The sequence below is a fragment of the Urocampus carinirostris genome, chromosome 19 (genome assembly GCF_059441175.1).
Source record: "Urocampus carinirostris isolate Australia breed hairy pipefish chromosome 19, RoL_Ucar_1.0, whole genome shotgun sequence".
Taxonomy (NCBI): Eukaryota; Metazoa; Chordata; class Actinopteri; order Syngnathiformes; family Syngnathidae; genus Urocampus; species Urocampus carinirostris.
Genome location: NC_142367.1, coordinates 14,362,599 through 14,390,558, shown reverse-complemented (window position 1 = coordinate 14,390,558; position 27,960 = coordinate 14,362,599). Strand labels below are relative to the sequence as shown.

The 27,960-nt window shown below is 39.1% G+C and overlaps 1 protein-coding gene and 1 long non-coding RNA gene across 2 annotated transcripts; one reads left to right on the top strand and one right to left on the bottom strand.

The window, feature by feature from the left end:
* Nucleotide 1: 1 nt before the first annotated feature.
* Nucleotides 2-27,758, bottom strand: shisa8b (shisa family member 8b). The gene is made up of 5 exons (XM_088323564.1): nt 27,464-27,758; nt 26,034-26,703; nt 14,970-15,094; nt 5,205-5,318; nt 2-1,190 (listed from the first exon to the last, which is right to left on the bottom strand). Exons 2-5 carry the CDS (start codon nt 26,654-26,656, stop codon nt 697-699), a joined length of 1,356 nt encoding a protein of 451 aa, XP_088179690.1. The 5' UTR covers nt 26,657-26,703; nt 27,464-27,758; the 3' UTR covers nt 2-696.
* On the top strand, nt 3,539-3,930 carry LOC148347423 (uncharacterized). Its single transcript, XR_015847990.1, has 3 exons — nt 3,539-3,598; nt 3,699-3,739; nt 3,841-3,930. It is a non-coding gene; the product is annotated as an uncharacterized LOC148347423 (long non-coding RNA).
* Nucleotides 27,759-27,960: the final 202 nt, after the last annotated feature.

Sequence of the window (27,960 nt, the reverse complement as noted above, 5' to 3'; positions counted from 1 at the left end):
AGTAATTTTTTCTTACTTATATATTACGTACTTGAAAACATGTATAATGTAATAAAATAAAATGAGAAAAATACTCTTCAAAAGAGCAAAAAAATACTTTCAATATATATTTGAAATATTTGTTTCTAGTAAAATAAAACAATTATGACTAAACGATGTAAAATGTTTAAAATACATTGTGATAATTTTCTGATGCATTTGCCCGTTTTAAATTATATTTTGTTTATTGTAAAATTAAACTCTTAAGATAAATAGTGTATCATCCTGGTAATAATTCATACATAATTAAATTAATAATAAATTATATATGAATAAATACATTTTAAAAATCTGCAAAATTGTCTGCCAGTAGAACAAAATATTTATAAAGGTAGTTACTCAATATTACATTTATTGGAAAAACACCACCCAAATGGATTTCTGGCTTTATGAAAGGATGTCTGATTATTTAGAGGAAACTATATTTATTTATCATTCTTGAATATATTCTGAACCATAATTAGGAGAGCATAGAAAAACGAGACAAGCGAGGAATTAAATAACATTTTAGGGTACTCAATCTTTTGGAGACTCCAAAACCAAACTGCTGATTTTCAATGGTGGTCTGAAGGAGCCTAAGTGTTTTTCAAGTAACCTTGCTACATTTCTTTCCAGCAATCTGGACTAGAGGTTTTTTTCAGCGTTGCTTTCAATGAGTCAGACGGTTACCTCCGTGGAACTGTGCGTCACGTAATTCTTGTGCCTGGCATGTTGGTAGTAAGTGGCTTGAGCCGGGTGCTGCATGTGGAAATGCACCCCGTGAGACGGGTGCACCCCCCCGCAGGGTCGCCCGAAAAGGTCTGGCACATTCTCGATGCTCTGCTGTCGACGGGCGGAGTAGGCGTGTCTCCAATGGGAGGCGTGCGTGGGGGCGGAGCTCTGCCTCTGGATGTGGCGGGGGGCCGGCTCCCAGGCTTTGAAGGCGGAGCCGGACGGCAGAGGGTGCGTGGTAGTCTTGGGGAGGCGGGGGTGCTCCAGGTGGTTGGAAGGGATGGAGATGGAGAGAGGGGCGTGGAGGTCAGAGTCCGGTGAGAGGTGCTGGTGGATGTACGACTTTTCTTTGGGCGGTGGCGGAAAAGCAGCAGGTGCTCTGTAGTGAACAAAGTCCATGAGTGGGAAGCTCTTGTAGTAGCTGTGAGATGCGCTGTCAGCTGAAAACCAGGAAGAAGGAAAAAAGAAGAGCGCTTTGTTACCTTTGTTCCAATTTCAAAAGACATCCATGGAAAAAATTTAACATACATCACAGTTAGGCCTGAAAATATTTGGACAGGTTGTTTTATTTTAGCTGTTCACATAAACACAATAATATAATTAATATGGGATTAAGTGCACAATCTTAGCTGTAATTTGAGACTTTCCACATCCAAATTGGAATAGGATTTTAGGAATTAAAAAATTAGGAGCCCTTTACACCCCTTTTTCAAGAGAGCAAAGGTAATTGGACAATTTAATAAGAAAAAATTGAAAAAGTCTGGAGTTGATTGGAGGTGTGTGGTTTTGCATTTGGAAGCTGTTGTTATGTCCACACATAATGCGTTCAATGGGTCTCTGAATGGAGGTAAAGCAGAAGATCCTGAGAGTTGAACAAAAGAAGAAATGCATTAGAGAGATAGCGGAAATGCTCGAAAAAGTCAGATCAAATAGAATAAGAAAAAAGGAATGCATTGGTGAGGTTGGAAATTCAAAAAGGCCGGGACATCCACAGAAGACAACAACAATGGAACATTGTCGAATACTCTACATCATGAAGAAAAACACCAAAAAAAAAACATCCACTAAAGTGAAGAACACTCCAGGAAGTGGCTGTTCCTGTCTCTAAATCTACAATAAGGAGAAGACTTAATGAAAGTACTTTTAATACTGAAAGTTCACCACTAGGTGCTAGTCATTTATCAGCCCCCAAAAATAGACAGGTGAGACTTGCCAAAAACACCTAGACAAGCCAGCTCAGTTTGGAGAAAAAAGGGAATAGCAGATGATCCAACGCACATCACATTATCTGTGAAAAACATGGAGGCAGTGTGATGGCATGCATGGCTTCCATGGGCACTCGGTCACTTGTGTTAATTGATGACATTACAACGGATAAAAGTAGCCAGATGAGTTCTGAAGTATTCGGGGATATACTCTTTGCTTAGAGTCAGCCATAATGCTGCAGAGTTAGTTGGGCAGCGCTTCACAGTGCAGATTGACAATGACCCAAACAATAGGGCAAAAGTAACCCAGGATTTTTTTTAGGGAAAGAAAGTCGAATATTCTGCAATAACTAAGTCAATCTCCAGGTTTGAACCCAATCGAGCATGCATTTCACTTGCTCAAACGAAACGTCTGGCGGGAAGACCCACAAACAAGCAACAATTCAAGGCTGCTGCTGTAAAGGAAGAGAAAATTCAGCGTTTGGGGTTGTCCATGGGTTCCAGACTTCAGGCAGTGATTCCCTCAAAAAATCTTGAAACTAAATATTGACAAAAAATATTTTTGTTTGGATTGCACTTAATTGTCCAATTACTTTTGACCCATCAGTCTGTTCTCAGTGTTCGACTGTCATTTATGTCTGTCACTCTGCTGTTTGTCTTTTCATTTCTTTTTTTGTAATGCCTGCACTTAATTTCTGGTCAAGATCATTATTTTCAAGTTCAATGCGGATGCATGTAGAGCCCAACTTGTGAAAATTCTGTGTCTGTTATTTACATAATTATTTGACTTTGAGTATTTTGAAGAGCAAGAAAATGACAGTACAATTTCCCTTTTAAAAAGTTAGTTGGATAAAAACATTAAAATGAGTAAAAAATAATTTAAAACACAGGTAATGCTGTGGGTTGAAAAAAATAAATATATATTTTTTCAAATTTCAAGATTTATATAAAAATACATTATAGAAAATTTAAAAGTTAAATACATAAATGGGTAAAGTATATGCAACATCAGGTAATTTGACTATTTTTTGTTATTTTTTTAAATGTTTCAAATATAAATCAAATATATTCATTTTATATTTCAATAAAAGTGAACAAGTATTTTTTTTTATTCTAAGTAAAAATAAAGCAACATTTTAGGAAAATACAAAAAAAGAACTTGATATGCTCATTTAAAATACTTATCTTTTCCTATAAAATTCAAAAATTAAACTATTTTATCCAACTAAAAAGAGTTCAACATGTAATGAAAATATGTTCATTGTATTTTTTATAATTTAAATGTATCATTTTCTTATTTTACAAGAAGTAAAAATATTATAGGATAAGGCAAAAATGATCGAACAGAAAACTATTTGTTATGCAGTTTGATACATACCTAATGATAGAAACGTCATCTTACTATATTAGTTTAAATATGATGTATTATCTTTTAAATATTTATTGTAACATACTTCAAATGGATTAGTTTTGTATTTTACGATTTTAAAAGGAAAAAAAAGTATAATGAGATATAAAAGAAACATATTTTTTCATGTAGTTGTATTCTGCAAAAATATATTCTAACACCAATGTCATATTCCAGGTTTGACTCCCCCAGGACAAAAGCTAATGTGATGAAGGGACTTGACAGACATTTACAGGTAGGTGTGCCAGCGTGCCATAATGTGGCAATAGTGAGTTATAAATACTCTCGCCTCAAGTCCTGTTTGCGTGTTTGTGTGTATCTTTATGTCATGGTAGGGCGTTGACGTCAAAGAGAATTACGTAAAGTAAACGCTAAGGTTGCTGTTGGAACAGTTTTTAAAATGAAAGTTGTTTTTTTTTCCCCTCACAAATTTGGTGCCCCCAACATCATTCGACGTCTTTTTTTCTATCTTACTAGAATAGCAGTCGACGAGTTGAAATCTACAACTGAGAAAACGGCCAATTAAAAATGAAACAGAAACAAGACGATGGGCAGCTGAAAAAGGGCATTTTTGATAAAGGTTAATAAAATCTGTCTAGTCAAGGAGAGATTTGCCTCGGGCTGAGTTTCCTTTGGTCTAGTGTCCTGTTAAAACAGCTGGAGGACAACAAAAGGTCGTGCATGCCTGACCTTTATTAACCAACATTGACATTTTTTTTCTTGAATATGTTTCAAACACACGGCGGCACAGTGGTTAGCGCTTGTGCGGCACAGTTCATGTCATGGGAACCTGTCGTGGGTTCAAATCCAGCTCCAGACTTTCTGTGCGGAGTTTGTATGTTCTCCCCGTGCTTGCGTGGGTTTCCTCCGGGCACTCCGGTTTCCTCCCACATTCCAAAAACATGCATTTCAGGTGAATTGGCCGGTCCAAATTGTCCCTAGGTGTGAATGAGCGAATGAGTTGTCTGTCCCTGTGTGCCCTGCGATTGGCTGGCAACCAGTTCAGGGTGTCCCCTGCCCACTGCCCGGAGATGGCTGGGATGGGCTCCAGCCCCCCCGCGACCCTAATGAGGATAAGCGGTACGGCTAATGAGATGAGATGTTTCAAACAAACTAGCAAAAAATGTGCCCTGAGGTTAAAAACGTCTTTAAAAAGATCTCGTTTTCAACAATCCAAACCGATTTGGCTGTTTTTTGTACAAAATAACCCGAAATGTTGGACATTATTCATGCAAATGGTAAATCGGGGTAACTTTATTATAACCAAGCCCTAAAAACTGTATATTTTGTTTAAGATAAATGAATAAATAAATAATGATAATAACAGGTTTTCTGATTTAAAAAAAAATATATTTTTGAAAATAACCTGCCCTAATTGCACCATAATTGTTGAAATTAACACCACAAAAATGTACATTTTGTGTTAAAGTAAACCCATTAAAATGGTTTCATTTTGAGGAAAGAACCCCGCAAACAATAATGAAACAAAAGAAAAACTCCTCCAAATATGTTTTCCAGTTCACAAGAAAAAAAATATGCGGAAGGAAAAAAATATTTTTCAAAAAATCCCACAACAAATTGCGGTACATTTGCTGAAAACATAAAAAAAAGAAGAAAAAAAAGGTTCAAAACACATTAAAAAGCATCCTGTTTCTAATATTCCCAAAAATGTCTCATCCCTAAATTGGCCCTTTTTGTTAATAAGAATTACCTAAAATGCAGTTCAATTTGTTTGAAAATATGTGTTTGGGTCATCGTCAGTAGTTTTTGGGTCCATTTTTGACCCAACGAAGGTTATTCTGGACGTAATGCTTTTTGAGTAACAACAATATGCGACTTACCCACGGCTTTGAGGGAGGTGTACTTGTTCAGTCCCACCGTACCGTGGCTGCTGTGAGAGTGAGGGATGCCTTGTCCTAACGGGCCCTGAGTGGAGTTATTGAGGTGGTACTGCTCTAGAAAAACACAAAGACAAAAAAAGTAAATTTTGTTTCCAAAATTTGCTAAAAAGAGTAGTCGTATGTTTCCTTTAAAAGTTTCACACGGGATAAATTCAAAAAGGCGCCACCATTTTTGGTTTTACAGTGAGTGAAAATTTCGACCCCCTAAAAATAATTGATAAAATAGAACACCCAACCCCCTGACAAATTAGAAAGAACAACTGAAAAGATTCTGCAAAGGAATAAAGAAATAAAAAAGAAAAGAGAAACAGAACATAACATAACAAAACAATGCTGCTCCTCAAAATTACTGTAAATTCCGTCTATAAGCCGTGAGTTGTGTCACAAGCTTTTAACCCTGCAGCTTATGCAATGATGCAGCCAATTTATGCATTTTTTCTAAAGGCCGCTCGGGGCGCCCGAGCAGCAAAAGTGAGAGTGATACAGCCGGAATATAGAGTATGTGTTGATGAAGACGCAAGTTTACATACATACACAGATCCTCATCATGGAAAAGGTGTCAATCCAAAGGGGGAGGGCTAATTACCACATTGGAAAAAAAGCTTACAATTCTGTTTATTTGTAAACGGAAATAATTTGGCGAAACAATCAGATTACAAGAAGTAACGTCCAACAAAGCAGAAATGTTACGGCGGATTCCTATTTATCTGTCGGCATTATTGCGTGTTTTGGAGTAAATATTTTACACGCTTGTATTCTATGGATTGTCCTTGATGTAACGAAGACAATCAAATAAGTTAAAGACGACCAGGGGATGTAATGGTGAGTTACACCGGCTTATAGTATCTGGGTATCTTGCTTCAGACAGACTGTAATGTTTCTTTGATATTCTGAAATGGTCATCATATCCTGTATTCCAAGAGTTTAAGATATCCAAACATATGTGGCATTTCAGTGATTAGTCACTTCATGCAAACACGTATTTGTTTATCAGTCGTTAGCCGTCAAAACAGTAAGGGGTTTAAGGCACCGTATATTATTAAAACTCTTTCTGTGTACCGTCTGTCTTTGTAAATATCTCATGTTTCAATATGGGCACATACAGCTTATAGTCAGGTGCGGCTTATGTATGTACAACATTGTTTTTCCTGGGTGTGGCTTATAATCAGTTACGCTCTATAGTCCGGAATTTACGGTAGACAGAAAATATACAAATGTATACAAAAAATAAGGGCAGCACGGCGGCGCAGTGGTTAGTGCTTGTGCGGCACAGTTCATGTCATGGGAACCTGTCGTGGGTTCAAATCCAGCTCCAGACTTCCTGTGCGGAGTTTGTATGTTCTCCCCGTGCTTGCGTGGGTTTCCTCCGGGCACTCCGGTTTCCTCCCACGTTCCAAAAACATGCATTTCAGGTGAATTGGCCGGTCCAAATTGTCCCTAGGTGTGAATGAGCGAATGAGTTGTCTGTCCCTGTGTGCACTGCGATTGGCTGGCAACCAGTCCAGGGTGTCCCCTGCCCACTGCCCGATGATTGCTGGGATGGGCTCCAGCATCCCCGCGACCCTACTGAGGATAAGCGGTGCAGCTGATGAGATGAGATGAGATACAAAAAATATATAAAATGATAAACAAAAAAAGTTGAAGGAGCTGTACAGAATTTGGAATATTGTTACTCTCTGCCACCATCTCCTGGCTCGTGTCATCAATGCACCTAAGTCGGCTCATTCATAATGCGAGTGCAATTATAGTCTATTTTTAGACGTGCTCAAATAAACTCTACCTTTTTCATCTTTTGGGGGGTTTCCATTTGGACTCTTTATAGTAGAGTAAATTTAAAAAACCTGTTGGGGCGAGCTTGACGTCGCTTTCCTGCATTACCTTGTGTGATTTAATTGCTAAAAATAATAGGTGTTGTTTCATTTCAAGTTAGTAATTTTAGTATTATGACACCTTTTATTTACAGCTGTTACACAATCAAACTCTCACATAGGCTGCAATCAATATTTGTTTACAGGGACAGTGTCTAGCGCCTCTGAATGGCAAAAAAAAATCATTCATTTACCGAAAAAAACAATATTGATTTTTAAAAAAATGAGCAAAAAAATTACATAACTTGAGCCTCACCTAGAGGGAGCTGACATAGTGGTCTGTCGGTGTGCATGTATACAATAAAACCTTGCTAAAAGCAGCGGAAAAATATTTGAAAAAAATGAGTCTCTGTAGTTTGTATCCTTGTGCTATGTAAAACTCAATTTCGTTTGCACAGTTGTGACATATGTTGGTCAAATAATACATACTGTCCCTTTAATCTTTGATAACTCCTAACTTCCAGCTTCAAAGCTCCAATTCCGTCTCTGTGTGGGTCCAACCTGTCAGCCCAGTGTCCCCATGCCAAATGCACTGAGGTTAACCAACAATAGAGTTGCCGGAAGAGCAAAGCCACAGTTATTAGCATTAATCAAGTCCACTGATGCGACCAACGCACTCCACGGAGGCCTGGGGAGGAAGCGAGAAGAGGGGGGGGTGTAGCTGAAGCAAATCGGGTTAGTTTTATTCGTGTAATGGAATTCGCGTGGTGCGTTTGTGTAACTGGTCTGGGCTGGGATTTTCTACGCACGAGTCGAGTGCCTGCATCAAAGTCTCATCACTGCAAGGACTTGTCAGTAGAACGTCACTTGCTGTTAAGACGATGAAAGATGAAATAAGGGAGGGGAATGAGAAGGGGGGGACAATCTTCTGAATGAAATTAGGGATAGATGCGGGGAGCTGGGTAGAAGTAATAGGTTTAAGATTTAGGCTTTGTGTTTTTGATTAATCAATGGATGTATTGTTAGAGGCATATGTTCCAAAACAGGTTCTTGGAGGGATGTACTTATAAATAGATGGATGGATGGATGGATAATTTTGCTTCATTTAAATACACATAATATACATTTTATTTTCAATATATTTTATAAATACAAATGTAAGCAAAAAATATATACATATATATATAAAAAATGGAGATAGAAAAATGAATCAATATAATTTCTTATTTTGATTACATTTTTAGATTATATCTTATAAATAAAAGTGGGTCAGATAAATAAATACAAATAAAACAAAGTGCAGAGAAAATATGATGGGAGAATAGTTTTACCCAATTTAAATTTTTTCCTTTTTTGATTTGGATATAATAATATATATGAAAATAGTACATCATGATAATTGATAAGAAATAGAATACAAAATACAGTTCATAAAATAATTAGCAGATTATTTTAACTGAAATGACATTGTTTTTATTTTAGTTTATTTGATAAATAGAAATGTGTAAAAACAAAATTATTTATCAAAAATGTACCCAAAACATGATTGGCGTTGTGTGTGTGTGCATATATATAATATATATATATATACACATACGTATATATGTATGTGTATACAGTGTGTGTGTATATATGTATGTGTATACAGTGTGTGTGTATGTGTGTGTACACATTATATATATATATATATATATATATATATATAATTTTTTAAAAAAATTGTTTTTAGCTCTCTCTATAACCGTGTGTAATCATATTATTACATACACTCATTGTATAATACCGTATTTTCCGCACTATAGGGCCCACCGGTTTATAGGGCGCACCCCAAAAAAATAGTTTTTGGTCCTATATCTTCCATAGATAAGGCGCACCGGATTATAAGGCGCTACAATGGGAACGTCGACAAAACAGTCAGACGATTCAGTCAAACTGATTACCCCCTTAACATTCCCAAAGCTTGCAAAGAAGCAAATACGTGTCGGAGACACGTGCGGATGCGGTGTCCGTACAATGTCACTTAAATGCGTCATTTCAAATATCATTCGGAAGGTTGAAGTCTTGGGATTCAAGAAATGCCAAACATTTCTATGTTTCTGTTTTCTTTTTCGCTCACAACTTTACTGTGCATATGACAATAAACACTTGGAATTGAGTTTAATTCACTCAACTCATCACAGCAACATCAAGATCGTTCTAAAACAAGATACCGGGAAAATATAAAGCCGCATAACTCACCTAAGTTCTCACGTTCAATAATGATACGCAATCATGGTCTTCTTACAACCGTGAGTGAAGTAAATCCAGGAGAGTAGAATATTTACAAATACAGACTAATGAAACATGTTTCTTTATGGCGTACTTTAGCAAGCTTGCTACGCCATTGCTAAACTCGGCCGATTGCAGGGTTTGTTTTGGCCATCTAGCCAATCCGAGGCTCCGAATAACTTCAGCCAATAGCGATCGATTTAACGGATGATTGACACATTGGTTAGCCAATGAAACGCCGGTATATAAATCCCAGCATACACCGCGGACTTGCTACGCCATTGCTAAACTCGGCCGATCGCAGGGTTTGTTTAGGCCATCTAGCCAATCCGAGGCTCCGAATAACTTCAGCCAATAGTGATCGATTCAAATGATGATTGACACATTGGTTAGCCAATGAAACGCCGGTATATAAATCCCAGCATACACCGCAGACTACTCCACGTTCGGGGTAAAATCGAGTCGGCGGCTGTTGAGTAAGTTGCGAGACCTTGCGAATTTAATATTGAGGCATATATAAGGCGCACTGTGCTATAAGGCGCATGGTCAGCTTTTGAAAAAAATTAAGACTTTTAGGTGCGCCTTATAGTGCGGAAAATACGGTATATTAGCTTTTTTATTTGGAAGTGTATACAAGGGCCATTTAATCCTTTCTTCACCGGTGCGCTATTGTGAATGTGCACAACTGCAAAGGCACTGCTAAAGTCTCTTTTTTTTTTTTTTTTTTTAATAACGTGCTTGTGCGTGTGTGCTTGTACGCGTGTCTATCAAAACATAAAAGACTTCTAAGCGCCGCGGGGAAAGGAGAAAAAAATTGAGTTCTTTGTCTGGATAAAATAGAAATGCTGAGAAGGAAGAAAATAAAAACTACTACGGATAGTTACCTCGACATCGTGGACCGAACTTAACTGGTGGGGGTCAAAGTTCAACTGGAGGGCGAAAGCGCGTATCGACAATCTGTTCCGTTGTCACGTTGCAAGTGCAGTTCATTAACTAGGTCATCTTTTTTATTCCTTTTGTCTGCGATGAGTCATGTTTGCCAGAGAATATCGGACCAGACTCTCACGTCGACTCTTTTGCGAGCATCGCTAAGCTCACAGAAAACTTCCGATATCTGACATCACCTTTAAACACGCTTAATTAGCCTGTGTGTATTCAGCTTGACAGCTTTTTTTTTTTCAAACGGCCCTAAAGGCCTGTCTAGCCGACTTTGGAAAAACCGATAGCGTTGGTCTGTTTGTAACTCGTGCGATCTATTCAATGTTCTGCTTTGATTCATGGCTTTTTTGAAGCTTAGTTTCGAAAAAAAACAACATTTTGACTGTTATATAGAAACGACACAATTTTTAGAAATTTGAAGCAAAACCTTAAAATACAACAACAATCGAATAACTGATCTTTTTTGAGAAATGAAGAAGAAAAATACCCAATATATTGTGACGGTTTTGTATGCCTCAATCAAACTAAATGTCTATGAATTTTATGCACGAAAAGTTTGGTCTCCATTTTATGGTTCTTAATTGGAATCAGGGTTTCAAACTGGGCTTTGGCCTTCTACTAGTGTTTTGAACTTGAATTAGCGTGTCAAAGTAGGGTTTTGGTAGAGTTTTAAGCAAGGTTTTGGGTGCTCTGAGGAGAGTGATGAGTAACAAGAGTATGAGTATGGATGTTAAGAGAGGACTGTATGAGAATGTGATTGTGTCGACTGTGTTGTATGGTGCAGGCACTTAGGGCCTGAATGTAGATTTGAGAAGCGAATTAAATATTTTTGAGATGAAGTGTTTGATGAGTATGTTAGGAGTGACAAGATTGGATGGATTGAGAAATTAAATTGTGAGAGACAGAACTGGAGTAGTAGTGGAACTGAGGATGCATGTTGAAAGGAGAGTACTTGGGAAGGTTTGGACACATGGAGAGGATGGATGAGGAGCAAATGTTGAAGAGGATCTACAGAGAAGTAAATGGAAGGAGACCAAGAGGGAGGCCGCAATTAACGTAGATGGATGGTGTTATGAGTGAACTGCATGAAAGAGGTCTAAATATAGTGGAAGCTAGAGCTCTTGTTGGTGATAGGAATGAGTAGAGAGGTGTTGTAAAAAGAAAAGTGGGATGTTTAGACATGTTCTAAGGGATGGGCAGGGCACCTGTATGATACTGCAGGGGTAAACCAGTGAAAGCTGTCGGGCCCTGCTGTTGAACAGAAGAGTGCTGTCGGTCACCCCTCTCGAGGGATATGACTAGGGTAGATAGATAGATTTAGGGTGCCTAACTGCCAGTAAGGATAGAGGGCTTCAAACTAGGATTTGGCCTTCATTTTAGGCTTTTACAGTACACCTAGTGTTTTAAAAGAGGGTACAAATAGTTTTTTGGTTTATACTAGGCTGTTTAATGGCCAGTAGGGCTTCAAATGTGGTTTTGAAACTAAGGGTTCCTCTGCATTTTAAAGTTTTCAACTGCTTTTAAGGTTAGGCATATACTTAAAGTTTCAAATAAAGGTTTAAAATTCGGTTTCCGGCTTCATATTAGGGTTTTAAACTAGATGTAGTGTTTACAATTTAGGGTTTGAAACCTGGGTTGGGGTTCCAAGAAAGGCTTTTAAACTACATTTATGGTTTCAAATTAGAAATAAAAATTTGGGTTTGGGCTTCAACTTAGGATACAGTGGTAACTCGTTTTACGATCAACCCATCTTACAAATGTTTTGGTAGCCAAGATTTGTATCCGACTAAAATTTGCCCCATTATACGATCAGTTTTCCAGTATCTGAAGTCGGTAACTAGCAACCGAAAAGGAGCAAAAAATTACCACAAAATATAAAAGTGGGGGCAAAGTTGCAGATTTGGCAAGGGAATACGGGCAAAGCATGTCCACAATCTCCACCATTAAGACAAAAATAGACCCTAAAGTCTGTGACAGTGGGGACGGTGTATCACTGTTTTATCAAGCCGGCAATAAATGATGGTAATAAATGAAAATTCTGCACCAAATGAATATAATTTAGAGCAATTTTCTCTACACTATTTTATGCGTCCTGTGACCGAACTGGCACAATGGCCGGAACCATTCTTTCAACCATTCTTGGCTAATAAAGCTTTGTAATGTACGGTAACTTCACCTTTTGCATGCATTTCTTAAGCCTTTCTTGTTTTGATTATACTATGTGGTATATTTATGAACATTGATTAAACATTAGTGTAACTACAGGGCAGTTGCAGTTGATTTAATGGGGGTTTTGTTAATGGGTTCAGCTCCAGACTTCCTGTGCGGAGTTTGTATGTTCTCCCCGTGCTTGCGTGGGTTTCCTCCGGGCACTCCAGTTTCCTCCCACATTCCAAAAACATGCATTTCAGGTGAATTGGCCGGTCCAAATTGTCCCTAGGTGTGAATGAGCGAGTGAGTTGTCTGTCCCCGTGTGCCCTGCGATTGGCTGGCAACCAGTTCAGGGTGTCCCCTGCCCACTGCCCGATGATTGCTGGGATGGGCTCCAGCACCCCCGCAACCCTACTGAGGATAAGCGGTGTAGCCAATGAGATGAGAGATGAGAAACCTACTAATCCCTTTTAAATTCATTTCAATGGGAAAACGTGGTTTAATTTAGAACTAGATAGATAGATAGATAGATAGATACTTTGTTCATCCCCGAAGGGAAATTCAACTGTTTCATTATGCAACATTCCTGCTAGTACCAATTGAATTCGTAAGTAGAGGTACCACTGTATTTTTCCCTAACCCTAAGGACTACAAACTATGTTATAAAACAAGTATTTTTTTCTTTCTACCTTTTGAAGCAAAAGTCCCAATTTTTGGTGGTAAAAGCAAGACTATTTTCATCGACGATAGAGCGCTTCATGATATGACTTGTTTAAGGCAAGATGTTTTGCGCACAAAATAGCACACGGCGCCAAAAGGGGTCCAGCCTGCTTACATTAGCATAGTAATCAGTGAGTGTATGTTGCCCTCCTGCAATATTGCACGTGCGTACCACTTTCTGTACTAACGTCAGCTTCGACAACCAGAGCCAACATTGGCACTCAATGTGTTGATTTTGAAAACACTCTTTTCCCCTTTGTAGCAAAACTTCAAATGAAAAATAAGCCAGTATCGATACGATATGTAACTATTTGTATTCACTATGGTGGTTTATCCCAGTGTCAGTTATATCAGGATGCAAATAAAATTTTCTATATCAAGTGATTGATGTTGTATTTGATAACAGTATAGCTGAGTGCTTTAGAGTAGAAAAAGATCAATTTAATGTGATGCTGGGCACTGATACAAAATAGTTTTATAATCAGAAAGTAAAATAAATTTGTAGCTAATTTTGAACAACTTGACTTGTTGAGAGAAATTCCTTTTCATCGACATCAATGTATCAAAATCAGTATGATCGTTACTTGATATTGGTGACCTCTATGAAAATACTTCGCTAATTATAAAGAATGGCATACATTTCAATTAGAGACCTTACCAAACTTAAAAATCTAGATACTCGCAGAGGCCTAAAGTACAACTGTGTAAATTTTAACAAGATCGGTTCAGTCGTTTTGGAGCCTTTAAGTCACATACAAACACCCACACCCACAAATCTGGTGGTTTATAGCAAATATTAGATTTGGATAGATTCTTAAGAATCCTATTATGTTTTTTTTTCTAAAAAATTGAATGAAATTCATTTTTATCATTTCATCAGATTTCTAGTTCCAGATTATAAAACAACTAGTAGAGAGTACCTAATACTGTTATCTGCCTCAGTTACAAATATCTTACACTGGAAAATAAAATAATAATCTTGTTTCATTGACAGAAAGGTTTGCACATTTGAAGATCATTTAACTTGTTTGACTATATTTTTAATGTTTTACTAGATAAAAATAGAATTATTTTAAATCAAACTAGTAAAAGTGCCGATACTTGGTATACTTGTCCATTCCTACCAATAGAAGTTTAAATGCATTTAATAAACTAGAAAATTCTCCTGGTATTGGCAAGATACCTGGTATTAATACTCAACCATCCCTTCTTCCCTACTTAGATTTTACTGTCAATCTATTTAGTAATCTAGAAATTTTCTGGTCTTGGTACGATAACGAACCCGCATCTCAATATTTGATCCGCTCTACTTTTTATAGGAGATCTAAACCGTCAATCCATTCAATAAACCAGAAAATTGGGCTGATATTTGTATGATACCTGGTATCAATACTCGTCCTTCCGTAAATATTTATGATTTACGACTTTGAACCAGGGTTAAAACACTCAATTCCACATCGACCATCCGGGCTCTTGCGCTGCCACACAGTCACTTTGTCCTTGACACTCGTGACCCCGAGCCTTTCCCCCGCTTGGCCTTGGGGGCCCGAGCAAAGCGACAGACGTCGAGTCCCTCGCCTCGTTCGCTGGCGTGCATCAATATATGCAGCACATGTGTCGCGTAGCTGAGAGGGAGAAAAATATCACCGTCCTGTTTTTCATGCACTGGATAATAAATTGATTGACACATCCCATGATGTAAACAAATCATGTGTGTGCATCTGGGAGGGGAACTTTATAGGTTGACTTTGAAAAGAAGGGACACCGCAACGGGAACTTTCGAGAAAATATAAAGGAATACGGAATTATCGCAGCTCACCGCTCCGGCTGCGCTTCATCCTGGACGAGACCCCGTTGGCCCTCCCATCGCTGGGCGAGGCGCTTATGGCGTTCTCCGCAGGGCTCACCTCGGTTCCCTGTTGCTTCAGGAGGTCGGTCAGGATCCTTGTGGGGCGGGGTGATAAAAACAGCAATTGTTTGGACGTGGAAATTGGGAATAGGCGAGTAGTGAGACCAGGTATCTATTAGTGATGATAAGACCCATATTTTGGAAAAATAAGGCAAACTCATTTAATGAGCCTTTAATAGGCTTCTCCATAATACATATTTTTGGGATCTATTATCAACACTGATACCACAAACTGCAATCATACCGTTTTGAAGAATTACCTTCAACTCACGATACAGATATTTTCAAATTTCCTAAAATGTAATGTAATTTGATACAGTGTTCAAAGGCCTGGAAACAAAACATGTAGAATAACAATTACTAATTGCTTTAAGGGAATGTATGGATTTTGGAACCTTTTGACTTTCTGCTGCCGTCTCCCGGAATAAAGTCATAATTCTAGTTTTGGTCATCTCGTACATGATGCGACATGCTTGAATAATTTCTTTGTTATCTTTCCTTGGAGGTTTTTAATTGAATCGTCTTTATTGTCATTGATATCAACGTTGTGAAACATTGTATTCAACAAGATTAGGGTAAACATGTAACATAGACTTTAAACGGGAAAAAAGGACAAGAGGACAAAAAGGACAAAAGATTATCATGCCAAAAGGGAAGGTTTTAGGTTGGTATTTGGGCTATACTTGAAATAGGCCTCTTCTTACATTCACCATATCCATGGTACACTAACAAATAGAAAGACAAAACTGCGAGGACAAGCAAGAAGTGCCCCCCCTACCTAATGTGTTCTGCGGCCTGAACAGCTTTGCTAAAAGTAAGAGAAAAGCAGCTAAGCGCTGTTGAAAACAATTATAAGGGCTCTTTTAACACGTACTCAATAGAGAAAATATTCTATTTTCAACTTTTCAAGCACACTTTAAATGACGCACCCTATCTTTATTAAGAAAAGAAAAAGATACATGAACAGATGAACCAATAAATAAGGAATAAGTAAACGCGTGTGCGGCACAGTTCTGAGGTCATGAGATCGAACCTCCAGTGTGGAGTTTGCATGTTCTCCCCGTGCTTGCGTGGGTTTCCTCCGGGCACTCCGGTTTCCTCCCACATTCCAAAAACATGCATGTCAGGTTAATTGGCCGGTCCAAATTGTCCCTAGGTGTGAATGAGCAGGTGAGTTGTCTGTCTTTGTGTGCCCTGCTACTGGCTGGCAACCAGTTCAGGGTGTCCCCTGCCCGAAGACAGCTGGGATGGGCTCCAGTACCCCCGCGACCCTACTGAGGATAAGCGGTGCAGCTAATGGATGGATGGATGAAATATCTAAGGACCAAAAAATAAATAAAAAAAGATAGATGTCAGATGAACGAATAAATAAATAAGATACATAATTTAACCAATATCTAAATCAAATGAATGAATAGATGAGTGAACTTATTAATAAATTGTAGAAAAAAAATCTATAAGATCTCATCTCATCTCATTAGCCGTATCGCTTATCCTCATTAGGGTCGCGGGGGGGCTGGAGCCCATCCCAGCCATCTTCGGGCAGTGGGCAGGGGACACCCTGAACTGGTTGCCAGCCAATCGCAGGGCACACGGGGACAGACAACTCATTCGCTCATTCACACCTAGGGACAATTTGGACCGGCCAATTCACCTGAAATGCATGTTTTTGGAATGTGGGAGGAAACCGGAGTGCCCGGAGGAAACCCACGCAAGCACGGGGAGAACATACAAACTCCGCACAGAAAGTCTGGAGCTGGATTTGAACCCACGACAGGTTCCCATGACATGAACTGTGCCGCACAAGCGCTAACCACTGCGCCGCCGTGCTGCCCTCTATAAGATCTATAATCTATAAAATCTATAATGTATGCATGTTTTAAATATGATTTCTGTTTTTTTTTTATATGAACTTGTTTTGGTTATGAAACATATTTTTTCTTTTTGAGTAATTTTAAGTACTTTTAAGTATTTATTTGGGATATGAAACATCCATCCATCCATTATCTGCACAACTTATCCTCGGTAGGGTCGTGGGGGATATGAAACCTATTAATACTTAATTATTGTGATCATGTATATTTAGCCATATTTTAAAACAACATTTTTTAATACATTTTTCTTATTCATTTTACTGGAGCATAAAGGTAAAAATATAGACATACCATATTAAATATACAAATATAAAGCTAAATGAATAAAACTACATCTAAAATGCAATTAGTTAAAATATTGTAAAATAAATGTAAAAAGTAAATCAAATATCAAAATAGAACTAAAAAAATGCCCTTGGGGTAAGATTTTTCTGGTAAGATTTTAATTTCAGTGTAAAATAAAGACACTATTACTAATCGTGGGTTTTGTACTATACATTACTAATTAAATAATAACAATAACAATAATAATGGTAATAATGGTAATAATGGTAATAATGGTAATAAAATAATCAACAAAAATATTAATGACATTTTTATTGTTATTATTTTTTACTGCTCATATTGCGGAGTCACATTAATAAGCTTGGGGGAAAACAGAGTTACAAGAGGCACATTTCTTACATCGGAGCTCAAGGCAGCAATCCAGTCGCACTTGACTGCCGGCTTGTTTGACTCTCTAACATCTGGACCAGGTTTTCCCGCAATATGTTCCTTCCAGATCTGGACTTTTTTTGCACGCATGCATACATGCTAATGAACACATCAATGACACTTTTTGATTATAGCATTGATGCAATTCATCCCCCTTTATCAATAATTTAAACCGTAGTTGCTACTGTTTTGCTATTGACGCTCACGTGGCGGCACACACACACTCGCACAAAAACAGACACACAAAAATCGAGTACGCCCCAGCTGACAGCGATAGCCGCCAGCGACTTGTTAGCACCAAAGTAGTGGCGTTGCACCCATTGGCCACGGCTGTGATTCCCAACAATTATCACTGGCGATGATGTCATCGCAAAATGGTGTCACCCATGCCAAAACGGGGACTGCTGGGGGGACTTTGCTAATGTGGTGGATAATAGAATCTCCAAATTGCATTACATGTAATTTTAGCTCAAGAACCAAATTGCTATAGAAAAATAGTTGGAGAGAGATGGATAGAGAGATATTTAGATAGATGGTGAGATGGAGGTAGATAGAAGGTAAGTGAGAGAAAAGGCAAAATGGAATTGAAAGTGGATCAAAAATTGTCTTTATTGTAATTGATGACATAGTTGGAAAGATCGGTCGAAAGAGTTGGAGAAAGAGGTCGAGATAAAGTGAAGAGTGAAACTGTGGGATGGAGAGATGAGGAAGAAAGATAGAGGGGGACAGAGAAAGAGGGCAAGAAAGAGGAAGAGACTGAAAGAGGATGCGAGAGAGTCACAATGCGTTTATTCTTTACCCTGTTCATAGAAAAACTGATGTTTATTGTACCATATCACTCTCCAAAATTTATGAAGTATTACACTGCAGGAATATTTTTTTTTCCACCCCAAATAAAATTGTTCCCAAATCGCTTTAAAGCAAACCTTCCTCTCTGACTCATTTGCAATGCGGCCCCTCAGGCTTCCATTGGCTCGACTCACTGAATTGAGATTTTTAATCTGAGAATTATTTAAAAAAATAATAAAAAATAAAAAGCACCTGTCCCCGAGCCATGTGGCGGTAAGGGAACGTCAGCCAGGAAAAGAAAATGGGTGGGTGGATGATATAAATCGGTTTCTTCGCATGGATTTTTTTTATAGTGGAGGAAGTGGCAAGAAGAAGGGCGTGGCTAAATGGCGGTTGTGAGGTGTCAGCGGAGGGAAAAAAATGTGACACATTTTTTTTTTCATTATTCTATTTTCAATTTCCTCGGTTTTATATTTAAAGTATTTTTCTTCATTTATTTTACAAGCAACACATATTTGCTTATTTTTTCCTACTAGACATGATTTTTTTTATTACACAAAAACCTTAAATAATTATATTTATAAATATAATATATATATTATTAATATATTTCTATATTCAGGATTAGTTAGTTTTATCATAGTACTTCGAAGACCTCCTCAATCCCTCCGACACATCTTCCTCTGAGTAAGCTGAGCCAGGGGACTCTGAGGTGGGCTCTCATATCTCTGGGGTTGAAGTCACTGAGGTGGTCAAAAAGCTCCTCGGTAGCAAGGCCCCAGGGGTTGATGAGATCCGCCCGGAGTTCATTAAGGCTCTGGATGTTGTGGGCGTGTCACCATGACACGCCTCAGCAACATCGCATGGACATCGGGGACAGTGCCTCTGTATTGGCAGACTGGGGTTGTGGTTCCCCTTTTCAAGAAGGGGGAACGGAGAGTGTGTTCCAACTACAAGGAAACGCACTTCTCAGCCTCACTGGTAAGGTCTATTCAGGGGTACTGGAGAGGAGGGTCCGCCAGGAAGTCGAATCTCGGATTCAAGAGGAGCAGTGTGGTTTTTGTGCCAGCCGTTGAACACTGGACCAGCTCTACACACTCTGCAGGGTCCTTGAGGGTGCATGGGAGTTTGCCTATCCGGTCTACACGATTTTTGTGGACTTGGAGAAGGTATTGAACCGTGTTCCTCTGGAAATCCTGTGGGGGGTGCTTCTGGAGTATAAGATAAGACTGTGCGGTCCCTGTATGCCCGGTGCCAGAGTCTGGTCCACATGGCAGTAAGTCTGTTCTGGGCATGTCCCATCGGCAGGAGGTCCGGGGGTGACCCAGGATACGCTGGAGGGACTTTGTCTCTAAGCTGGCCTGGGATTGCCTCAGGAGCCCGCCGTATAAGCTGGAAGAAGTGGCTGGGGATAGTGAGATCTGGGCTTCCCTGTTAAGGCTGCTGTCCCAGCGACCTGACCCCGGATAAGCGGATTATAATGGATATATATATATATATATATATATATATATATAAAATGTGTGTGTGTATTTATATAGTGTACTGTATGCTGTCAGGCCTCTGATGAAGGGTTGCATGGCACAGAAACTCACCCCTTTTTGCGCTGTTGGCTTAATGCTCGGTGTCAGGTTAGGAAGAGCGAAGGGGAATAAATGTTTGGTGAATGTGAGTGTGTTTTGTGACTCTACCCACCTCCCATGAGGGGGATATGGCTTTGGTATCTGAGAAATATGTATGTGTGTATATGTATATATAGAAATATATATACTGGACTGTCTCAGAAAATTAGAATATTGTGATAAAGTTCTTTATTTTCTGTAATGCAATTAAAAAAACAAAAATGTCATACATTCTGGATTCATTACACATCAACTGAACTATTTCAAGCCTTTTATTATTTTAATATTGCTGAATTTGGCCTACAGCTTAAGAAAACTCAAAAATCCTATCTCAAAATATTAGAATACTTCCTCAGACCAAGTCAAAAAATAATTTTATAACAGCAAAACTAAATCAAACATTTGAAAATGTCCATTGATGCACTCAGTACTTGGTTGGGAATCCTTTTGCACGGATTACTGCATCAATCCGGCGTGGCATGGAGGCAATCAGCCTGTGGCATTGCTGAGGTGTTATTGATGCCCAGGATGCTTCGATAGTGGCCTTCAGCTCATTTGCATTTGCAGGTCTGGTGTCTTGCATCTTCTTCTTAACTATACCCCACAAATTCTCGATGGGGTTCAGGTCAGGGGAATTAGCAGGCCAATCAAGGACAGTGATGCCATGGTCAGTGCACCAGTTACTGGTGGTTTTGGCACTGTGGGCAGGTGCCAGATCATGCTGGAAAATGAAATCCTCATCTCCATAGAGCTTTTCAGCAGATGGAAGCATGTAGTGCTCTAAAATCTATTGGTACACAGTTGCATTTACTCTGGACTTGATGAAACACAGTGGACCAACACCAGCAGCTGACATGGCTCCCCAAACCATTGCTGACTGTAGGAACTTCACACTGGATTTCAAGCAACTTGGATTTTGCTCCTCACCAGCCTTTCTCCAGACTCTGGCGCCTTGACTTCCAAATGAAATGCAAAACTTGCTTTCGTCTGAAAAGAGGACTTTGGACCACTCTGCAACTGTCCAGTGCTTCTTCTCCATAGCCCAAGTCAGACGCTTCTTCCGTTGTCTTGAGTTCAGAAGTGGCTTGACCATGGGAATACGGCTATTGTAGCCCATTTCCCGGACACGTCTGTGAACTGTGGCTTTTGATACCTGGACTCCAGCTTCAGCCCACTGTCTTTGAAGCTCCCCCAAATTCTGGAAGCGGCTCTTCTTCACAATTTTGTTAAGGCTGCGGTCATCTCTCTTGGTTGTGCAGCGTTTCCGGCCACATTTTTCCCTTCCAACAGACTTTTTGTGAATATGCTTTGAAACTGCACTCTGTGAACAGCCTGCTCTTTGAGAAATTTATTTTTGTGTCTTACCCTCCTGATGGAGGGTATCAATGATGGTCCTCTGGACAGCAGTCAGATCAGCAGTCTTCCCCATACTTGTGATTTAGTTTACTGAACCAAGCTGAGTGTTTTTAAGGCTTAGGAAACCTCGCAAGGTGTTTCGAGTTAATTAGATGATTCAGGTGATTAGTTGAATAGCCTACTTGTATACTTTTTCATGATATTCTAATATTTTGAGATAGGATTTTTGAGTTTTCTTAAGCTGTAGGCCAAATTCAGCAATATTAAAATAATAAAAGGCTTGAAATAGTTCAGTTGATGTGTAATGAATCCAGAATGTATGACATTTTTGTTTTTTTAATTGCATTACAGAAAATAAAGAACTTTATCACAATATTCTAATTTTCTGAGACAGTCCAGTATATGGGCAGCACGGCAGCGCAGTGGTTAGCGCGTGTGCAGGCACATTCTAAGGTCTTGGGAACCTCTTGTGTAGGTTCAAATCCAGCTACCGGACATCCTGTGCGGAGTTTGTATGTTTTCCCCGTGCTTGCGTGGGTTTCCTCTGGGCACTCCGGTTTCCTCCCACATTCCAAAGACATGCATTTCAGGTGGATTGGCCGGTCCAAATTGTCCCTAGGTGTGAATGAGCGAGCGAGTTGTCTGTCCCTGTGTGCCCTGCGATTGGCTGGCAACCAGTTCAGGGTGTCCCCTGCCCACTGCCCGATGATTGCTGGGATGGACTCCAGCCCCCCCGCGACCCTAATGAGGATAAGCGGTACGGCTAATGAGATGAGATGAGATGAGATATGTATATATATATATATATATATATGTATGTATATAATTAGGATTTTTTTTAAATAAAAAAATATATAATAAAAGAGATTAAATTAATATAATATTATTAACTATTATATGTATATAAATATTTCATGGATTAAGAAATGATTGAAAATATGCAATTATTCAAAATCATAATTACTATGAAAAAAAAGACCAAGCTGGAACAAGAAATTTTGTTTCCATAAATCAGGTATGACAATCTCTCCCCTTTCAGAGAAAGTCTTTGAATTCAAACTTCACTTATATATATATATATATATATATATATATATATATATATATATATATATATATATATATATATATATATATATATGTATATATATGTATATATGTATATATATGTATATATGTATATATATGTATATGTGTGTGTGTGTGTGTGTATGTGTATGTATAATATAATGTATAATATGTATATATAATATGTATATATTTTAGATATATGAGGATTGATTTCAAAGTCTTTTTTCAAAAGGGTGATAGATATTTGTGCCTGATATATGAACACATACATTATACATTCTTAGATTTGAGCATATTTAATAGTTCAAAGTGATAAGGTCACATGGGAGTTTGTGTGTGTCAATGAGATCGATTTTCACAACTTTCCCCCGCCCAACGTCGAAACTCACAGACATGCGCTATACATTTGCCTGGCGCACATAGCGTGTGCAGCCGGCTAATTAGATGCCCCGTTACGTAACCAAGGGCAGAGTCACTTAAAGTATTTGACTGCTGACCCGGTTTTGGCCTAATAGATAAACAACACTCAGCGACCTTCGCTTGGGCGCCTGTAAAGAATGGAATCCTCGTAAGTAGAGCAAAAATATAACAAAACGAGGATATTGTCGCATAAATAAGAAAGAAGCCTGCTAACTAAATCAACTCTTAAAAAAAAAAAGACAAATGTCACGTGACCCGATTGACACGTTATTGATCGCTGCTGCCATCGAGCGCATCGACGGGGACGAAGCGAGTGCCTGTATCGACGGGATCCACTCGTCTGGGTTCGGCGCAGTTAGCGACCATGCTTACTCGCTTTGGACATACTTGATGCTACACCAACCGCTTGGAATTAAATTGATTCGTACCACAAATAAATATTCTTTGGACATCATTTTCCATCATCGGCCCTTAATTCATTCACTGCCAATGATGCCTGTAACCATCAATGACAGTTAATCAATCACGGTTTTCGTACGGGTGCTTGAAACCCTTGAAAATGCTTGAATTTTAATGTTGTGTTTTCAAGCATTGAAAACTGCTTGAATTTTGGGTGAAGTGCTTGTAAATGCTTAAAACTGTTGCCATGTTTCCCAACAAGTCTGTTTAAAAATGACGCAGACACTGCTCTCTGGTGGCTTCGCTTTGCCATTGCGTTTCTTGTTTCCTCTTTTAACTGCAGCTCCTTTTAGTTTGTATGGCATTTTTCTATGAAGCGGCATCGCCCCTTACGCGACAGGTGCATGCTACACCTCAAGAGGGCAATATGAAATGTGTATTCGTTCAATAATTTTGTATCAATTCTGGACATTTATTATGGGCCATACAAAATATTTCAAAACATATCGTTTCCCAGTGGTATATTGTATTGGGAAGAACTTCTTGCAACTGAATATGTAAGCTACGTATTACATTCACCTTTACCCAAAACTTATATGGGGAGAGAAAGGTGAACGAACCAGGCAATTACGAAACAATGAGGGAAAAATACGTCAAAATTGTTTTTTTCACTGGTATTCAGACAGGGTTGTGTTGACTATTTTTTTTTTTTCATCGGGACTAACAAATGAAAAAAATAAACCATGATAAAAATGGCAACATTTCAGCAAATCTTCATTCTTCTGAGTTGGAGATTTGAGTGTATTTCAGCGCTCACTTATCGCTGAATTGAGGTACGTTTGCCAACTTGGAAAAGTTTGCACACCCCTAACAGCAGAGATTTATTCAATGTCCAGTCAGTTCAGTTAGGATTTATGGTAGCAAAGATCGCTAGCTCCATGAGTGTTCTTGAAAATGTTTGGTTTATTTCATATATAAGTCATTCTTACAAGCAAAGAAAACGTTACACAAGGTATAAAATATGAAGACAAGAACAAAGAAATGAGAAAGAGATGAAAAAAAATGCAGAATTAGCAAAGGTTGGAAATTAGAAATATATTTTAAAAAATCCAGCTATATTATGTTAGTTACTGCCAGGTTATTCAATAACTCATTCACTGCCAGGCCAGTTTACTCATCGACAGCCTAATTAAGAAGAAAATGGAGGTTTGAAGTCTCATATCGTCAATTGCACTTAATGTAAAATGAATCTCAGACGTCTATAGTCGTCATTGGTAGTGAATGAGATAAAAATGACATGAGTCCATAAAACACAAAGACCTAAAGTCAGCTGGGATTTGTATTTGCTAATTTGGCTAGTACACATCCTTCTGATTGAGTTTTCAAGCTTCTCTCCATCCTCTACAGCTGACTTTGGGTGAGTGGGGCTACGATCAATAAAAATCGCAGAACCACTAACTAGTCGCAAGCTAGTCCTATGGGACCCGCTGACGTCCGCATGCTTACAACGTGGTTGGAAAGTTGTAAGTGGACATTGTCCTCCCCCAAAGGGACATTTTTGTCTTTTTCGTCTTTCAACTTTCCAACCATTCCCAGAAAACACATGCACGCACAGAGAGAAAAAAATACCATTGCATGCTAATGGCAAGAAATATTAGCGACCAAAGATGGAAAATCCAGGTCCAGTAAGGAAAAGTCCTGCCGTTGTTTGGTTTTAGCCACGGGAGCTTTTACTCAACTAGAAACTAGCAAGGGCATTGCAATTCTGATCCAGTTGTGCAACTCACTAACATATAATACCGTATTTTTTTAATTTTTTTTAATCCCGAGTTTTTATGCTTGTTCCTTGTCAAACATATTGAGTTTTGAATCATACATATTCCTTTCCCTTTTCTACTTGTAAGCGTTTAAAAAAACAACAACAAATATATTTTGTATTTGCTTATAATGCAGGATTACTCTTCGTTGAATTCAGTGTCATAATTTTTTTTTAAACGATAATTTAGACATTTAGTTACATCAACCATAAACCGTTGAGTGAAACATAATTTTAATATATACCAAGAGGGGACCAACCTAAATTCTTGGGTTTTCGTACGCAAATCCCTGTGGAATATTTGACCATGAATAGGGTAATTAGAAATATTAATAATTAAAAAAAAATTGGTTTATATTCTATTAGGACACCCTTCCAGAATTGACTAACTGTCCAAAATTAGCATTAAATTGTACAAAATCGAGCCAATTATAAAATAATTACCCCAAAATCTGATATTTAAAAAAAGTTTAAGAAATCTAAAATTGTTTTTTCTTGAGAAATCTAAAAATTGAGAACGTATTACTAGAATAACCCCAAAATTCGGGAATTTTTTTTTTTTATATAACTTTCACCAAAAGCGTTACATCATCAACCATCATAAAAAATTGTTTTGTTTACTCCTGTAATTATTTTTTTGAGTTACACAAAGTCTACCTGCAACGAGTGCAACTAATTTAGCTAGTTATACATTATGGGCATATTGTAACTTAGTCTGGATAATACCCTGCATATGTTACATTTATATGTTCGTCATACGAAGAAGTACATTTTGACTATTAATGAATGGAAACCAAACTCGTTCGTCAATTAAGGCCTGGGTAGAAGCCCTTGCCGCAAAAGCCAAACCGTGGCATGAGTTTGACTCCCTAGACCTGGATTTGCAACCTTTGTGTCTCGTCATGCATCCTACCTGGAGCTGAGGTCGGCTTGTGCGGCGGCAGTGGTGGCCCCGCCACCTCCGCGGCTTTTCTCCAGGCCCAGTTTGGTGAAGATGCCTACCAACACCATGATGGCCACCACGCCACAGATGATGTAGACGATGAGGTGCGTGCGGTCCCGTTCTTGGTCCTCCTGGCCCTCGGTGACGGTGGCCACAGGCTTGCCGGTGTTGGCCCAGATGGGTGTGTCGTAGTTGGAGCAGATGCGTTGGTCCAGTCGCTGCTGGCGGAACTGGCAGCAAAAGCGGTAGAAGCAAGTGCCGCAGCAGTACAAAAAGACGCCGGCGTTGCAGTTGAAGGGAGGGTCCCATTGGCCCATCACGTCGTAATAACCCTGGCAACGAGTCCCGCCGACTGGGGGGCCGTCCTCGTCGTCTTGGTCTCCCCCACTGGAGGGTGTGGACAGGCCGGTGTCCTGCTGGGGGTTCTGGGTGGCTTCTGCGTACCCGGGTGTGGTGTTGCTGCCCGGCGCGGAAGGGACCGCCAAGCGGTTGTCGTCGATCGCCGTGGTGACGGAAGGGTCCTGGGTGAAGGCGACGGAAGAGAGGAAAAAGAAGAGGAAAAGATGGAGGGGTTGAGGAAGGACCGCTGCCATGATGCCGATGGAGCCCTCTCTCCAAAGTCAGTTCAGTTTTGGGGACGCTTCAAGAAAGGGGAGAGGTCATATTTAATAAGAAGCAGGTCTAAATTTGCGTGCAGAAATTTTTTGTATAGCCTTACAGCACAGACTAAATAAACAAAAGGGTAAAAATGAAAAGATACAACAGGGGTCGGCAACGTATGACTGACTTGTGGTGTTACTCCAAAAGACCTTTTTTGGCTGTACATTTCCAAGGAATCCTTTATATGCAAGCTCATTTAACTAGGTTTACTGCTGAGACAAAGATGAAAACCCACAGAATAAACTTCAAACACCCACACCCAGAACAATTTGATTTGGTGAGCAGTAGGAGTGGAGGGGATCTCTGCACACATAGCGCACTCCCTTAAATACATCCTTATACTTCTTGTTTACAGTAGTTTCTATACAAAATAACTCTGCTCTCACCTTGTTTTGAAACCCTAATTCACGACAAAAATCACAGTCAAAATAAGCTTCAATGATCTTAAGTAGCTGCAGGAGGGAGACAAACTTTTAGTGGTGTGTTTGTTGATAAAGAGACGCAGGCACTGGCGTCAATAATATTTAATAGATTTGATCAAATCATCAAACGTCTCACAGTGAAATAAAATGTGCTGAAAGATTAGCTTTTGTCTAAAGAGCGGGTTTGTTGGTTCTGTTGAACTATTACCCTCAAAAATAAAATAGTAATTTTTTCGCTTAATGGCTCTTTGATTGAGAAAGAGTCCCGACCATGTCAATACATGGATGAAGCCAAACCAAACCAGGATAAATACTCACCTTTCAAATCAGTGTTTACCGTCCTCTTTTTATGTGCAAACAGTTTAAAAACAGAAAGTCCTTCTTTCACCTTTTTCCCTCAGCTTGTTTTTCTGTGACTGTCCAGACAAAAGTCCAAATGTTAAAAATCCCCTCTGGAAACTTTACACAGCAGCATCATACCCTTCTGAGCTCTTCCATTTGTTTCTTGTCATGTGTTCTCCATTGTTGATACATGACAACCGTGCGCGCTTTTTTTTTTACAGCTCTTAACTTCTTCCTTTTCTCCCTCATTCACTTCTGGCAAGTGCTCGACTGTCCTGCCTACAACGAGTGCCGCAACAGTTCACCAAGCAAACCCTCTCCCCTTCCAATCGGTGAGGGAGAGAGCGGGAGAGAGAGAGAAAGAGAGGTGAGAGAGACATGTAGAGAGGGAGTTTAAGATGATAGTGATAGACAGGAGTGAAGAAAGATGAAGAAAAAGAGAGATAGAGAGTTTGTGGGAGAAGGTGATGAAG